The sequence below is a fragment of the Fringilla coelebs genome, assembly GCF_963513975.1.
Source record: "Fringilla coelebs genome assembly, chromosome: 28".
In the NCBI taxonomy this organism is placed as follows: Eukaryota; Metazoa; Chordata; class Aves; order Passeriformes; family Fringillidae; genus Fringilla; species Fringilla coelebs.
Window position 1 is genome coordinate 1,742,369 of NC_140054.1, and position 16,740 is coordinate 1,759,108.

The 16,740-nt window shown below is 53.1% G+C and overlaps 1 protein-coding gene across 1 annotated transcript in view; it reads left to right on the forward strand.

The window, feature by feature from the left end:
- Positions 1–16,740, forward strand: part of HIVEP3 (HIVEP zinc finger 3) — a gene marked incomplete at its 5' end in the record, with an annotated part of 78,982 nt that overhangs the window by 46,873 nt on the left and 15,369 nt on the right. The window contains one exon of the mRNA XM_084222701.1: positions 8,942–9,117. Coding sequence (XP_084078827.1) covers positions 8,942–9,117 — 176 coding nt within the window. The remainder of the gene's footprint in view (positions 1–8,941; positions 9,118–16,740) is intronic.

Here is a 16,740-nt window from a genome sequence, read left to right on the forward strand (position 1 = left end):
CAGGAACAGGATCAGGGATCAGGATCAGGGATCAGGCACAGGAACAGGGATCAGGCACAGGAACAGGGATCAGGCACAGGATCAGGGATCAGGCACAGGATCAGGGATCAGGCACAGGGATCAGGCACAGGATCAGGGATCAGGCACAGGATCAGGGTCAGGCACAGGATCAGGGTCAGGCACAGCCCCTCTGGAGCAGCTCCTGCACTCACAGATCCTCCCATCACAATGCTCCTCCAAACCCAAATGGAGAAATGCCATTAAAAGTCCTCCTCTTCCTGTGTTTTTCCCCCAGGAGAAGCTCCTTGGGTGGCTTTGGGTTGTTGGTGGATGTTTTCTGTGATTTCACCTCCTCTGGAGGCAGCTCTGTGTGTGACAGAGGTGGCAGTGCTTTGTGGGTGGGTTTGCAGCTGCAGGCTGTGTCCAGGCTGAACATTCATTAAATCCTCACATTTGTGCAGGAGAAACCTCCTTGAGGACATTGTCCCTCTTCCTTTTGTGATGAGCTGGAACTTTCCCCTCCTTGTCTTCGCTCTGCAGCTCTCAGGATAACTGTCCATAAAAAACCTCTCCCCATCCTGCCCATGCCAGGGCCTTTTCCAGACCATCACCCCATCCCTGGACCTATTCCTGCCTCTCCTTCAGCACAACCATTCCCTTTTTGTGGGCTTTCCTCCCAAATCCACCCCTTCACCACAGAGCTGGGCTCTCTCCCGGTTTTTCTGGTTTGCTGGCACCATTTGGATTTTAAAGTGGGGAAAAAAACCCCAAACAGCCCTGAACACAGTGATGGGATCACATCAGGAGAGATTTCTGTGGATTTGGTGGCACTGCCCCACCCTGCCCTGGTGTCCTGCCTGCAGGCAGCGATTCCTGGGGGGTTTCCCAGTGAAATATGGACTCTGCCCGTGGCCACCTTTGTAGGGAAGCTGGAAAATCACTGATCTGCTCCTGGGCAGTGCCATGGCCACCCCTGGCCGTGGTTCAGAGGAGCTGGCACGTCCCACTGAGCCCCAGTGCCACCGAGGCCGTGCTGGCAGAGCTTGGGGACGCTCCCATGGCATTGTTTCCCACTCAGAGAAATGTGGAAAATTGCCTTAGGTACAGTCTGAGCTGTGGGGACCCACCAGGGACAGGATAAAAAGCAGAAGGGGTCACTTGGGCTTGGGTGATAATTTTTGGTTTGGGTGTTTTGCTTTTTTGGGTTTTTGGGGGGTATTTTGGGTTTTTTGTTGGGATTTTTCTGTTTCTGTTGGTTTTTTGGTTTGGTTTGCTTTGGCTTGGTTTGGTTTTTCTTTTGTTTTTGGTTTTTGGTTTTTCTTTTAAGGTTTTATTTGCAGTCACCCCTTCACTGTCTGGCTGTGTCCCCAGGGGTGACAGTCACCCCTTCAGTGTGTCCCTAGTGGTGACAGTCACCCCTTCACTCCATGTCCCTGTCCCCAGTGGTGACAGTCACCCCATCACCCTGAGGGGTGTCCCCAATGGTGACAGTCACCCCTTTACCCCATAGATGTGTCCCCAGTGGTGGCAGTCACCCTTTCACTGTCAGGCTGTGTCCCCAATGGTGACAGTCACCCCTTCACCCCATGTCCCTGTCCCCAATGGTGACAGTCACCCTTCACTCTCTGAGTGTGTCCCCAATGGTGACAGTCACCCCTTCACCCTGTAGATGTGTCCCTGATGGTGGCAGTCACCCCTTTACCCCATGGATGTGTCCCCAATGGTGACAGTCACCCCTTTACCCCATGGATGTGTCCCCAGTGGTGACAGTCACCCCTTCACTCCATGTCCCTGTCCCCAATGGTGACAGTCACTCCTTTACCCCATGGATGTGTCCCCAATGGTGACAGTCACCCCTTCACTGTCTGGCTGTGTCCCCAGTGGTGACAGTCACCCCTTCACCCCTTCAGTGTGTCCCCAATGATGACAGTCACCCTTCACTCTCTAAGTGTGTCCCCCAATGGTGACAGTCACCCTTCACTGTCAGGCTGTATCCCCAGGGGGGACAGTCACCCCTTCACCCCTTCAGTGTGTCCCCAGTGGTGACAGTCACCCCTTCACTCCATGTCCCTGTCCCCAATGGTGACAGTCACCCCTTCACTGTCAGGCTGTGTCCCCAATGATGACAGTCACCCCTTTAGTGTGTCCCCAATGGTGACAGTCACCCTTTCACTGTCAGGCTGTGTCCCCAATGATGACAGTCACCCCTTTAGTGTGTCCCCAATGGTGACAGTCACCCTTTCACTGTCAGGCTGTGTCCCCAATGATGACAGTCACCCCTTTAGTGTGTCCCCAATGGTGACAGTCACCCCTGCACTGTCAGGCTGTGTCCCCAGTGGTGACAGTCACCCCTCAGCCCGTGGGGTGTCCCTGGTGCTCCCCCAGCTCCCTCCCTGCCCTTTTCCAGCAGTTCTGGCTGTCAGGGTTTTTTATTCCAGCCAGCCTAAAACAGATTCGGTGCCAGCTCCTCCCAGCTCCCTCCCCAGCCTTGTGCTGCTCTGGAAGTGCTTTGTTTGTCCGGTGCAATATCCCTGTCTGGAAAATCGGGATGCTGGAGAGTTCCTGGTGCTTTCAGAGAGCTGGAAATGGCATTGGCTGCTTGTGCAGGAATCCCTCTGCCTGCCCTGCCGAGGCACATCTCAGGGTGAGTGTCTGGCCTTGAGGACACACCTGTGTGTGACATCCTCAGCCCCATGGGAAAGGCTGAGGAATTCTGAGTGGTCATCTTGTACCAGGCAGCTGTGAGGGAGGCAATTAATGATCAGTAATTAGTGGCACTGTGGGAGTTACACATTTATCCCTGATCTGGCAAATTTTGCAGGAGACACGAAGCAGAAATGAGATCAGTGGATGCCAGAGCAGCCTGTCAGGAATGTCCCAAGGATTCAGCCAGGCCAGATGAGTGGGCAGCCTGGTGACAGATGAAATGTGCCATCAACAACCCCAAAATCTGACACCAAAGGCAAAAACTCCGGAGCTGGACTCGGTTCACTTGCCAGGGAACCAAACCAGCAGCTCAGGACAGGGATCAGATATCCCATTCCTCTTCCTGTGCACCCAAAATCCAAAAAGCAAACAAGGGATTTGATCAAATGTCAAAACCAGCCGAGGAAATACTTCTTCAGTTGCCGTGAAAACCTCCAGGGGTGTTCTTTGAGACAGCATCGAGCTTCAAATCATGAAAATTCACCGAATTAAGGCTAATATTTTTAATTTTAATAATTGAAATGTACCTACTGTGACCAGGCTGTGACCAGCAAGGTCACATCAGCAAAGCCTTTACAGGGCAAGGTAAAATCCTGGTGGAATTAAAAAAATAAACTTGAAAAAGGAAGCGAGGAGGGAAGGGGTGATTCAGCCCAGCCGTGAGCAATGAGTCCCCCAGAAACCTGCTTTGCCTCCCTGCCTGCCAACCACCAAACTTCCTTCCCCCCTGGCTGTCCAAGGGTTTATCCTGTGGTTTCCAGCCACATGGAGATTTTGGATGTGGCTCACAGCACTGAGGAGAAGAAAAAAAGAAGTGTTTGTGGCTAAAAATGATGGTCAGGAATTTGTCAGAGCCGGTCCTGAGAACTGAAGCTCCTCCAGGCAATGGATGCTGCACGGGGTTGGGTTTCAGCTGGAGGGAAGGAGCTGAGACAAAGCCTCCTCCAGGTTTGGGTTTTCACATTGTTGGGTTTCCTGTGCTCCTGACTGGGATTTTGGGCCCATTCTGGGGCTGTCAGGTCTCTGGTGCTCAGGGTTGTGGTGATGTTCACAGGGTCCCAGGATGAGGGAAGAGATGAGAATCTTGACTCTGTGTTTCAGAAGGCTGATTTATTATTTCATGATATATATTATATTAAAATGATATTTCAAAACTATACTAAAAGAATAGAAGAAAGGATTTCATCAGAAGGCTAGCCAGGAAAGGAAGGAATGATGATAAAATCTTGTGACTGCTCACAGCCTTGACACAGGTGGCTGTCATTGGTCATCAAGTAAAAACAATTTCACATGCTGGGTGAACAATTCTCCAAATCACATTCCAAAGCAGCAAAACATGGAGAAGCTGAAGCTTCTTAGGAGAAACAATCCTGGCAAAAGGATTGTTCCTAAAATCTGTCTGTGACACAGGGTGGGGACACAGGGTGACACCAGCCCTGCAGGGCCGTGCCGGCTCCTCCTGCTCTGACCAGGGTTTGAGCTCTGGCCCCGGCTCTGCCAGCAGGACACACCAAAGAACCTTTCACAAGTGCCTCAGAGAGCTGGGTTGTGATTTCTGTGGGTCTGTTGGGAAGGATTGTTCCCCAAATCAGTGTCTGGGCTCGTGATGGCGGTTAACCCCTGCGTTCCCAATCGCTCCAGCGTGGAGGGAGCGTGGCACTGCAGGGTGGGAGCTGCTGAGGATGGGATCAGGATGGGCTGGGATAAGGATGGGATTTGGAATTGCTCAGGGCTCTGGAAGAGAAGCCCAGATTGCTGCCACAAACCCACAAACCCAGCTGTGGCTTTCCCCAGGTCTGCCTGCAGCAAACCTCGTGGAGCAGGGAAGGTCCTGTGCCAGGGTAAATCCTCACATGGACTGAGCTGTTGTCGTGCTGTTTTTTCAAGTTTTTCTGATGTTTACATTCTTGTAGTGAACTTTCTGTAAATAACTCATTGTTTTGCATTCTTTTAAAGAAGAAATTTGATGGGCTGTTGGTTTGTCCAGTGCCATTGGAGAGGTGGCACAACTTCCCTCTTTTTTACCTTGCGAGAGCTGCGTGTCCATGTGGTGTTATTTCATGTCCTGGAATGACAAGCTGTGCCTGATTTATCTTTCTGATGCAAATCATATGGGCACAGGAGCAGGGAAATGGGCTCACACTGAAGGAATCATGTCCATAAATCTACTGCAGCCCTCAGAGCAGGCAGGTGGCACCTGCAGAGCCTTCTCTGGGTTGTGGCACTGTCACCTCCTGCTGTCTTTCCCTTTGCTTTGGTGTTCCTTGAGAGGAACTTGCTTCTCCTCTCTCTCTCCCCTCTCCCTGCCTGTTTTTCACGTGGTTTCAGGGAGCTGTGGGGGAATATCTGTGCTGAGGGCTGGCAGGGTGTCAGATGAAGTGCAATGCCTAATTCCAGATTCAGTCACGTGGCTGCTGTAACACAGCCTGGTGGCTTTCATGAGGCTGAGGAAAGGACACACAGACATTTCCCTGGGAGGCTCTAATTAAGGGCAGTGCAAGTCCAAAGCTGATAAAGGAGCAATTCCAGGTTTGAAAATGGCCAGGTGGCTCCCAGCACACTGACAGGCAGAGGAGGAAGCCTGCAGTACAAACCTGAACAGAAAAAAAATCAGGATTCCTGGTTCCTTTTGCTCCTTCTGCTGCTTTAACAAAGAAGGGACACGAACCACCCCTGACAAACCTGACAAACCTAAATGGAGATCACTGGGCATACTGGGATGGGGACTGGGGCACTGTGGGAGCTCTCCAGACACCAGCTCAGTCCCCTCTGGCCAGATAATGAGAACCTTGTGATAATGGCTTTTGATGTTGGGTTTTTTTAGGGTTTTTTGGGGGGGTTTGGATGGTTGGGAGCGGCACGATGGGGTGGCATTTCTGTGACTTCAGTCCCAGCAGATAAAATGAAGTATTTGGGCCACCAGGTGACCCTGGTGATGATCCAGAGAACTCCTGCTGATGCTGAAGGACAGAAATACAAACAGCTGGACACCAAAGCCTGATTTGTGCTACTGGTACAGACTGGGGCTGTCTGAACACCCAGTTCTCCTCTCTTTCCTTGAATCCATGTCCAAAGCTGAACTCGTGACCCCACCCCTGAACTCAGGAGCAGCTCATCCCCCTCTGAGCATCTCAGGAGGAGCTCATACCCCTTTGAGCATCTCAGGAGCACCTCAATCCCCCTGTGAGCATCTCAGGAGGAGCTCATCCCCCTCTGAGCATCTCAGGAGGAGCTCATACCCCTCTGAGCATCTCAGGAGGAGCTCATACTCCTCTGAGCATCTCAGGAGCACCTCAATCCCCCTGTGAGCATCTCAGGAGCACCTCAATCCCCCTGTGAACATCTCAGGAGCAGCTCAATGCCCCTCTGAGCATCTCAGGAGGAGCTCATACCCCTTTGAGCATCTCAGGAGCACCTCAATCCCCCTGTGAGCATCTCAGGAGGAGCTCATCCCCCTCTGAGCATCTCAGGAGGAGCTCATCCCCCTCTGAGCATCTCAGGAGGGGCTCATACTCCTCTGAGCATCTCAGGAGCACCTCAATCCCCCTCTGAGAATCTCAGGAGGAGCTCATGCCCCTCTGAGCATCTCAGGAGGAGCTCAATCCCCCTCTGAGCCTCTCAGGAGCACCTCAATCCCCCTGTGAACCTCTCAGGAGCACCTCAATCCCCCTCTGAGCATCTCAGGAGGAGCTCAATGCCCCTCTGAGCCTCTCAGGAGCACCTCAATCCCCCTGTGAGCATCTCAGGAGCACCTCAATCCCCCTCTGAGCATCTCAGGAGCACCTCAATCCCCCTGTGAGCATCTCAGGAGCACCTCAATCCCCCTCTGAGCATCTCAGGAGCAGCTCAATCCCCCTGTGAGCATCTCAGGAGCACCTCAATCCCCCTGTGAACCTCTCAGGAGCACCTCAATCCCCCTCTGAGCATCTCAGGAGCACCTCAATCCCCTCTGAGCATCTCAGGAGCACCTCAATCCCCCTCTGAGCCTCTCAGGAGCACCTCAATCCCCCTGTGAGCACCTCCCACAGCTCTGAACAGAGCCAAGGGGCTCAGCCAGGACTGGGAAGGGTTCAGTCCCAGCCTGCAGCCAGCAGGATCCGCCTGAATTTCAGCTGCAGCTCCCCCAGACCCCCCCATGGAGCTGGAACTGCCTGGACTCTTCCTGAGGGAAAGGAACAAAGCGTGGGGGGGATCCAGGGGTCCCTGCAGTGGGACTCACCCACTTCCAAGCCCACCCTACAGGCAGCTGGGAGGGGTTTCCATGGGTGCAGGCTGTGCCATTCCCATCCTCTCAGTTCTGGGCTGGTCTTTGTGTGGTTTTTTAACTCAGTTTTAAATGAGCCTTGTTTTTCTACATTATAAATACATAAGTTTTAGTATTTCTTATATATTCACTTACTGAAGTGCTCAATCCATTCCAGTGCAGCTGTTTCTGTTCAGGTTTCTCCTCAGTCTGGCTGCTGTTTTCTCACCCTTCTGGTTTGGAATAGGCTTCACTGGGAAGACACTAAAACCTGACTGATGGTGTTGGATGCCTTTGGATCTCCTATTAAGAGGCTTTAGACAGCCTGATTTTTCCAGGGTGGATGTTTGGAGATTTCTGAAGACCAGACTTAATTCCTCCTGGGTAGAAAAATGACTTGCAAGAAGTGCCATGCTTCAAAAATTTGGCCTCTTTAAGATCCGAGGGGAGCAATTTGGTGTCACCTTATTCTTCTTGTGCTGCAAGCACAGGAAGTTGCAGCCTTCATTTGCTGAGCAGCAGGAGGCTGAAAGATTTGTCTCAGTCTTAGGAGGGTTTTTCAACCCCCCCATCCTGCAGCCTTCCCCATGCACTAATGCCTGGAGAGAAAATCAAATCTGTAATGGGAAGGAAGGATGACCAATCTCATTCTCTTGGGTAAACCTAAATCGTCATCCTGTGCCAAAGATAAAAGAGCCTGGAGTCTGCAGAGTTTACATTTAGTGGTAGCACAATGAATTTATTAGCAAAAAGGATGTTTTCTCCTCTTTGTGTCCATTCTGGGTGTCTGGTTCAGGCTGTGCAGGGCTCACAGGGGGGCTCGTGGCACCAGGGACATCTCAGGTGGCTCTGGGGGTGGGAGGTGTGTCCCAGTGCTTCGGTGGGGATGAGCTCTCCCAGCACCTGCAGAGGCAGCCTGGGTGTGTTTGAAATGGCAGGGAGGGAGAGGCAGCTGGGCTGGCCTGGGATAAACCCTGCCCAGCCTGGCCCGGGATAAACCCTGTCCAGCCTGGCCTGGGATAAACCCTGTCCAGCCTGGCCTGGGATAAACCCTGCCCAGCCTGGCCTGGGATAGACCCTGTCCAGCCTGGCCTGGGCCAAACCCTGTCCAGCCTGGCCTGAGATAAACCCTGTCCAGCCTGACCTGGGATAAACCCTGTCCAGCCTGGCCTGAGATAAACCCTGTCCAGCCTGGCCTGGGATAAACCTTGTCCAGCCTGGTCTGGGATAAACCCTGTCCAGCCTGGCCCAGGATAAACCCTGTCCAGCCTAGCCTGGGACAAACCTTGTCCAGCCTGGCCCGGGACAAACCCTGCCCTGCCTGGCCTGGGATAAACTCTTGTCCAGCCTAGCCCAGGCCAAGCCCTGTCCATCCTGCCCTGGGCCAAACCCTGTCCAGCCTGGCCTGGGTGCCTCAGTTTGTGTTTGAGGATGGGGGACACCAGCACAGTGGGGTGTCCCCATGACTCTGTCCATCCTGCCCTGGGCCAAACCCTGTCCAGCCTGGCCTGGGACAAACTCTGTCCAGCCTGGCCCAGGCCAAGCCCTGTCCATCCTGCCCTGGGCCAAACCCTATCCAGCCTGGCCCAGGACAAACTGTCCAGCCTGGCCTGGGCCAAGCCCTGTCCAGCCTGGCCTGGGTGTCTCAGTTTGGTTTGAGGATGGGGCACAGCAGCACAGCGGGGTGTCCCCGTGACTCAGCTCAGCTCAGCTTTGTGCTCTTGGTGGTCACAGAGCAGCAGATTCAGGACATGAGAACATCCTGGCCGTGTCTGGAAGCAGCTGGGCACGAGCTTTGGGTGATGATTCACATTTAGCCCAATTTCCCAGAGCTACCAAACAGCAACCAAGACCTGTGGTGTCAATCAATAACCCTCTGAACTAACCCAGCAAAGTTGTGACTTCTTCTGTTGAGGTGGGAATCTTCTTTTTTTTTTTTTTTTTTTCTTTTTTTTTTTTTTTCCCCTTTATCACGCCACCTGTTGCTCATAGGTACAAATCAAACGAAGAGTATGTGTATGTGCGAGGCCGTGGAAGAGGGAAGTATGTTTGTGAGGAGTGTGGAATTCGCTGCAAGAAACCCAGCATGCTGAAGAAACACATTCGCACGCACACAGACGTCAGGCCGTACGTCTGCAAGTACTGTAACTTTGCTTTTAAAACCAAAGGTAAGCCACAGCCAGCTCCCAGCTCCTCTGCTCGGGGCGGTGGCACTGCCAGCCTGCTGGGGACACCCTCAAAGGGCGAGGGGAGCGTTCCCAGGGGCTGCCAAAGCCTCAGAGTTGGAGGGAGGGGGATGAGGGAGTTGGAAATTGGTTGGTGCAGGCTGCAGCAGAGCATCCCCTGCCATCCTCCTTGTGCTTCTCCAAGGGAAAAGTCCTGAAATGCAGCTTCTCTGGCAGGGCTTTTTGAACAAAAGCACCCCAGAGCACGAGCAGGAGCTCCAGGCTCCTGGCTGAGCCCCTGGATCCAGGCTCTGGGGGCTTCTCCTGCTGCTGCTCTCCTGGTCTGCCCATTCTCATCCTCTGCAGTTGCATGTGGCTTCCACATTCTCTGTATCACATCAATGGACCTTTTCCCTAAAGGCCTCCATCCCAGGACATTGAGCCATCAATGCCACCAGGTGTGCTGTGCCATGGCCTCAGCGAGGGTGACAGGGAGAGCAGGCAGGAGCCTGCAAACCACAGGCAAAATAAAACTCTATTCCAAGAGAAATGGGAATGGGAATGGGCCAGAGGTGCCTTTAACTTCCTGTAGGGGTCTGGCTCCGTGGGTTGGACAAAGCTCTGGTGGCAGCAAGTCTTGGGATAAGGCAGCAGCAAGTGTGGGGCTCGGGTTCTTGGTCACAGCTTGACAGAGCCACTGAGCTCAGGGAGCCTTTGGACGAGTCTTTTGGGGACATCAGGGGGGTTTTGGGGCTGTCCCATGCAGGAGCTGGACTGGGTGATCCCTGTAGGTCCCTCCCAGCTCAGGGTGTTCCAAAACACCCCTTGTTTGCAGCTGCATCAGGCTCAGAGGGTGCCACAGCCGGGAGGGCTGCGAGCCCCAGGAGGAGCCGGCGTCACCCAGGCAGTGGCACGGCGTGGCTGCGGCAGGGACACGGTGTGCTGTGTGCTCCGTGGCACCTGTGCTGGCCAGAGGGACAGAGCAGGACAAGGGAGTGACTCAGGGCAGTGCCTGGAGCTGGTGGCTTTGCTGGGAAGGCTGGCGGGGATTTCTGGGTGCCAACGTGCTGGGGGTGACTGGCACTGGGGCAGAAGGGGAAGTGCCACCGGGTTTGAGGCCAGATTCTCATGCTGCACATCCCAGCGCCGGTTCTTCCTCTCCCTCCCATCCTGGAGCTGTTTCTGATTCATTTCCTTTCTCGTCCCTTCTTGCTTTGACTTCGTTCCGAGGTTTCCCTTGGGGAGCTGAGCCCGCTCAGCCTCTCCCATCACCTCACCTCACTCCCACCATGCTTCTGTGGGGCTTGTGCCCAGGATGATGGCATCCAACCATCCTCTCCACCACCTCTCTGGCTGCTTTGCTCTTCATCTCTGCTCCCTTGAAGGCCACCACGATCTGTCAGCTCTGGCTGCACATGGCAAACAGACACTTCCCTTCTTCTGCTTGGCATGGCCAAGGGAGCATGGAAATGCTTCCTTCCTTCCTTCCTTCCTTCCATGGAACCAAAATCATCCACACTCTGGTGGGATCTGCGTGCCAAGGCATCCCTTTGCCCACGGGGGCATGGGATGGGCAGAACTCCCCTGGATCGGGGATTTGTGGAGAAATGGTTGCATGGTGCTGACTTGGAATTGCATGGGAATGGTTCTTTGCTGGGAGGGTGAAGGGCAGAGCCTGGGGTGTGCTCAGACTGCCCAGAAATGGGAGAAAAGATCTTTGGGGGGCACAGGGAGCTCTGGAAGAGTTGGGAGCCTGGGATGTGCTCAGACTGCCCAGAAATGGGAGAAAAGCTGGTTGGGGGGCACAAGGAGCTCTGGAAGAGTTGGGAGGGTGAAAGGCAGAGACTGAGGCGTGCTCAGACTGCCCAGAAATGGGAGAAAAGATCTTTGGGGGGCACGAGGAGCTCTGGAAGAGTTGGGAGCCTGGGATGTGCTTAGACTGCCCAGAGATGGGAGAAAAGATCTTTGGGGGGCACAAGGAGCTCTGGAAGGGTTGGGAGGGTGAAAGGCAGAGCCTGGGATGTGCTCAGACTGCCCAAAAATGGGAGAAAAGCTGGCTGGGGGGCACAAGGAGCTGTGGAAGAGTTGGGAGGATGAAAGGCACAGCCTGGGATGTGCTCAGACTGCCCAAAAATGGGAGAAAAGCTCCTTGGGGGGCACAGGGAGCTCTGGAAGAGTTGGGAGCCTGGGATGTGCTCAGACTGCCCAGAGATGGTTGGGAGATCTGGAACAAAAAGCTGGCTGGGAGATCTGGAAGAATGGAGGAAAGCTTTGTGTGCACTGACAAGAGCATCAGCTGGTGATGGAAAGTCATCACCAACCAGAGTTTGAGATCACTTAAAAAATCACCAGCAAGGGCAGGAAGAAAATCCTTTTTTAAAAAATTTATTTATTTTTTTGCTCATGCCCCTGCCAGTGATTTTTAAAAGCAATTTCAAACTCCTGCTCATAAGAAGCGACCCAGAGGAGCAGGGTCTTTGCAGAGCTGCGGTTTCCCAGCTCATTTTTGGAGGGGTTTGTCTCATTTTGGCTCCTCCCTGGGCCGGGTGGGGTTGGCAGCCCCGGGGCAGGAGGTGCAGCTCTCCCTCCTGCCGGGCTGCGCTCGCACAAACACGGAGCTTTTTTAGAAATCAGCTTTCCAGAGTTAATTTTAGCCTTCAGCATCAGCTCCAGGGGGAGGCCTGTGGAGCTGGCTTCGTTTTGGCTGGGGGAGATCTCTCCAGCATGATCTAATGCTCTAAACTCTCCAGTAGGCTGGAAGCAGTTAAATGGGATTTTATTATTATTATTATTTTTAATGAGGAGTTTTATCTGGTTAAAATATACCTCACCCCCCACCCCTCCCACTCTAGAAAACCTATGTCTGTGTTCCAAGAACTGGGAAAACTTTTGCAACAGAAAATGCTATAAATATTTCCCCTTACTCCCTAATTTGCTGCTTTTTGTGCCTTTCTGTCACTGGAAGCAAAGCTGTCGGCCTAGAGAACCACAGGGAAAATTTATTTTTTATTATTTTAAAGCAAATCCGTAAGATTTTTTTTTTTTCTTCTTTTTTTGGTGTCTGTGCTCGTTTAGCTGATGGGAACAACAGCCTTGGAAATTTGGTTTGTAGAGATTTGTTTGATTTGGTGTTTCTGGAGCAGATCTAAAGGTGCCTCTTTAATGAGGTGTCTGTCCCTCCCCTGCCGTGGAGCTCCAAGAGGGTCTGTAAAGGAGGCTCAGCAGCTTCTGCATTGTTTTCTGGGCAGGAAGGAAATAAGAAAAAGCTGTTTTCCCTTTCAGGAAGGTGGGGAGAGCTTTTCCCTTCCCCTCTCTCACTGCTGCTGGGGGTGAGCTGGCAGTGCTGGAGCATTAATTCCCTTTTGCAGTTCTTTTCTGTCCTCCCTCAGACCCACATCACCCTCTCACAGGGTCCTGATTGCTTCCAGTGCCCTCAGAAATTCTGGACAAAATGTTTGGAGCAGCTCTGAGTGCTGCTGCTGCCTCTGCCTGGAGGTCAGGAGGATGAGGAGCTCCACTTGAATTTAAAGGGAGCTGAGGAAAGGACATTGCTGGCTGGAGACCCTCATTTCACACTCTGTGCCACTCACCCTTCCCAGACTCCAGACTGCTCAGCCAGAGCCTTCAATAAATTCATTTCCAGTTCCTTAAATCAGCCCCTGACAGCCCTGAGAGTGCTGCACATGTGAATATATTGAATATATTAAATTAAATGGATTAAATGCATTTCCCCCAGCCCTTAAGGGGCTGCACAGTTTGTTGTTACTGCAGCTCCAGCAGCCTGAGTCACCTCTGGAAGGCACAGCTGGCAGAGAGCAGGGCACAGGGATGGGCACATCCCCAAAATACCCCAAGGACCCTTCAAGGGCTGAACATCCCTGGAGATGTCACAGATGTCCCCTGGGATGGGCACAGAGATATCCCCAGGGATTTCCTGCCTGGACATCCCATGGGATGTGAGACAAGAACAGAAAATGTCCCAGTGGGGCAGCCAGGAGATGAAACACTGAGCTAAAGGGCTCTGGAACTCTCCAGAGAAAGAGAGAAAATCCAGGAATCAGGGCTGGAAGCAAAGGACTGGTGTCCTCCAGTGAAATATTCACAGTATTTCTGGAGCCAGTGCAGCCATTGAAATCTCAGCCCCACTGGGAATTCTGCTCCATTGGAAATCTGAATATCCTGGGCACCTTTCTGGAGTATCAGCTTTTGGCTGGACAGGTTTGATCCAGGAGGTGGCTGATATTTTATGGCCTGTGTGGATACAGGCAGGCTGCACGTGCAAATTCACTCCTTTAATCCATATGTCAACAAGGATAAAAGCTAATAATTGATTTTTTTCAAAGATTGAACTCTTCTGCCCAATGAATTCTGTAAATGAAAGCTTTCCTCCTCACAAAGCCTCACCTGGGGACATCAGCTCCACACCAAGACCTAAATCAAGGCCTGTGCATTATTTAAATCCCCCATAAAACCTGTTTCAAGGATTTATTTGGCACACAGAGTATCAGTTCTAGCTGGTTCTCTGTGGGAGGGCATTCCCCAGCAAAATCACAGAGCCCAGAATGGTTTGGGATGGGGATGAGACCTGAAATCCCACCCAGAGCCACCCCATCCATGGCAGGGACACCTCCCACTGTCCCAGGTGCTCCAGCCTGGCCCTGGGCACTGCCAGGGCTCCAGGGGCAGCCCCAGCTGCTCTGGCAATTCCAGCCCAGCCAGGAATTCCCAGTTCCCAAGATCCCTGGGTCCTCTCCCTCCATCCTTGTCCCCTGCAGCTCTCCTGGAGCTCCTTCATCCCCTGCAGGGGCTCTGAGCTCTCCCTGGAGCTTTGCCTTTCCAGAGGAGCCCCCCCAGCTCTCCCAGCCTGGCTCCAGAGGGGCTCCAGAGTCCTGGAATCATGGAATGGTTTGGATGGGAAGGGATCTTCAATCCCAGCTCCTTCCATGGCAGGGACACCTCCCACTGTCCCAGGTGCTCCAGCCTGGTCCTGGGCACTGCCAGGGCTCCAGGGGCAGCCCCAGCTGCTCTGGGCACCCTGGGAGAGCCCAAACCTCTCCAACCAGGCCTTGCCAGGCTACAAACCCCCTGTGGGAAATAGCCCTGGGGCACCTGGAACCTTCCAGCAAATCATTATTTCCTTTCCTGGATCCATTTGCTGCAATGGGCTTTGCTCCTGGTTCTCATCCTGGATTCAGGAATCTGAATGCCAGAGTGGTTTGGGTGGGAAGGGATCTTCAATGCCAGCTCCTTCCAGCCCAGGGACACCTCCCCCTGTGCCAGGTGCTCCAGCCCCAATGTCCAGCCTGGCCTTGGGCACTGCCAGGGATCCAGGGGCAGCCACAGCTGCTCTGGCAATTCCAGCCCAGCCCCTGCCCACCCTGCCAGGGAACAATTCCCAATTCCCAAGATCCCATCCAGCCCTGCCCTCTGGCACTGGCAGCCATTCCCTGGCTCCTGTCCCTCCATCCTTGTCCCCAGTCCCTCTGCAGCTCTCCTGGAGCCCCTTCAGGCCCTGCCAGGGCTCTGAGCTCTCCCTGGAGCCCCCCCAGCTCTCCAGCCTGGCTCCATGCTCTCTCCTCCTCCTCCCAGAGGAGCTGCTGCTCTCCTTGTGAGTGCTTTCCAAAGAGGAATGTGACAATGAAGCTCTGGCTCTTTGTGTCACCGTGCTGCCTCCTGCTCATTTGTTGGTTTTTTTAGTGGGTTTTTTTTTTTTTTGGGGGGTTGTTGTTCAATTGATCAGATTTAACAGCAGAAATAGAAAGGATCATCCCCAGCACAGACAGGATCATTTCCCCAGGAATGCCAGTGCTTCAGTTCCCTACATTCTGCTTCCACTCCTTAAAAATACGACAATGGCTCTTCCAAAAAAAAAAAAAATTAATTTCCCTCATGAAATTTAACTGGGAAATCACTTCTAGTCCCCACTAAGCTGCTTTAGGTGCTTTTGGAAGGCTCCAGTCACAGCTTTCTCCAAACAACACAGGCATTTAAGCTGCTCTAAGTCCCACTAAGACCTCCCAGCATGGGCAGAGCTGAGGCAGCTGGAGCACATAGTTCTGGGCAGGCGTAATGGGAGCTGTGCTCACACTGCCCCTGCTCCTCCTGGGGCTCAGCATTCCCAGGAATTCCTCAGGGATTTTTTTAAATATAGCCAGTGCATTGCAAATCTGGGAGTTTTTTTTGGTAAACAATCCCCAATAAGGAGCACTTACCTGCTCAGGGTTCAGTGAAATTCCTCTGCTATTTAAATCCAGCTCCCTGCTGCTCTCTCTTGCTCCCTCAAAGATGTTTTTCCACGGTTTCCAAGGAAGCAATGCTGTGTGGTTTTCTTTCTTTTTTTTTTTTTCCTCCTTTTTTTTTTTTAACTTGGGAGCCAGAACTCTGCAAGGCAACAAGTAGCTGTGAGTCTTCCCTGGTAGGATTGAGATCCAGCTCTCACTTAGCAAAGTGGTGTTGATTTTACTGGAAATCTGCCGAGAGTTTAATCCTGCCAACGTTAATTAAGGGGTCTAAAAAAACACAAACTGGAAGAAGAGCCCTGATCAGATAAATATCCTTGTCCTGCAGATTGCTCCCAGGATGATCACTCAGCTTCTCAGCCTGGGGAAAGGAGCCTCCAGCTTTTAATTTCCTTAAAATGATGCAGAGAGGGCAGATGAGGATCTGTCTTGCTGAGCCTCCCTTCCCTGAAAGGATGCAGCATCCCTGTTTTGTTGGGATTTCTCCAACCAAATTTGCACCCAGAGCTTTGCAAGAGGATCTTGGCCAGGAGGAGAGGAAGGGAGAGACAGAGCAGAGGGAAAAGGAGTTGGAGGGGAAGGAAACAAAGCTTGGGATGAGTTGGTCCTTTGGGGTTTGGGGTGAATTTATTGACACTGGGGGCTGGGAAAGGAAAGCAGCAGCCACACACTGCCCTGCCCAGGGACAGAAAACAGGACAGCAGGTGACACTGGTGGCTCCTGGCACACCTTATTAACCATGGCAGACGGGCAGGAGGGCGCTGGGAGCCCTGCAGGTCCTGCAGCTGCACAGGGACACACTGGTGTGGCCCTTGGGACACCTGAGGTGGCCACGGTGGCCTCAGAGTGCCCCTGAGAGCAAAGCCTGGCACTGAGCAGCTTCTTCTCCTTGGGAATTTCTGCTGCTCCCTCTGGGCTGGCTCTCCCTCCTGATGTTTCCAGGGCTGTTGGTGGCACAGAGGATTTCTGGGCTGGTTTGGGGACACCAGCACGCTGGGGATGTCCCCTCCCCGCTGAGCTGGATCCCCACCAAGCCCTGCTGACAGCAGGCACTGCTGGGTTGGTGTTTGTGCCCTTGGAGGGGCTCCAGGCTGGGTTTTGGCTGAGCAGGGATGGGGCAGAGCTGGCTGGGAGCTGGGGCTGGGCAGGCAGCAGCACAGGGGGCTGCAGCACACTGACTCAGCCTGGGCTCTTGCTGCTTCTCATTTCCAAAATGAAATTCCAGCTCCATGAGGCCACAGCTGGGACTGTGGATGGGTTTTTTTTTCATTTTCAGGCCCTGGTGATTCACTGGGAGCAGAGGTGGCAGTGAGAACACTCCTGGCTCACGGGCTGGGTTTGGGGCCATGACAGAACTCCTGCTTTGGGGTGGGGAGGGAGGCTCTGG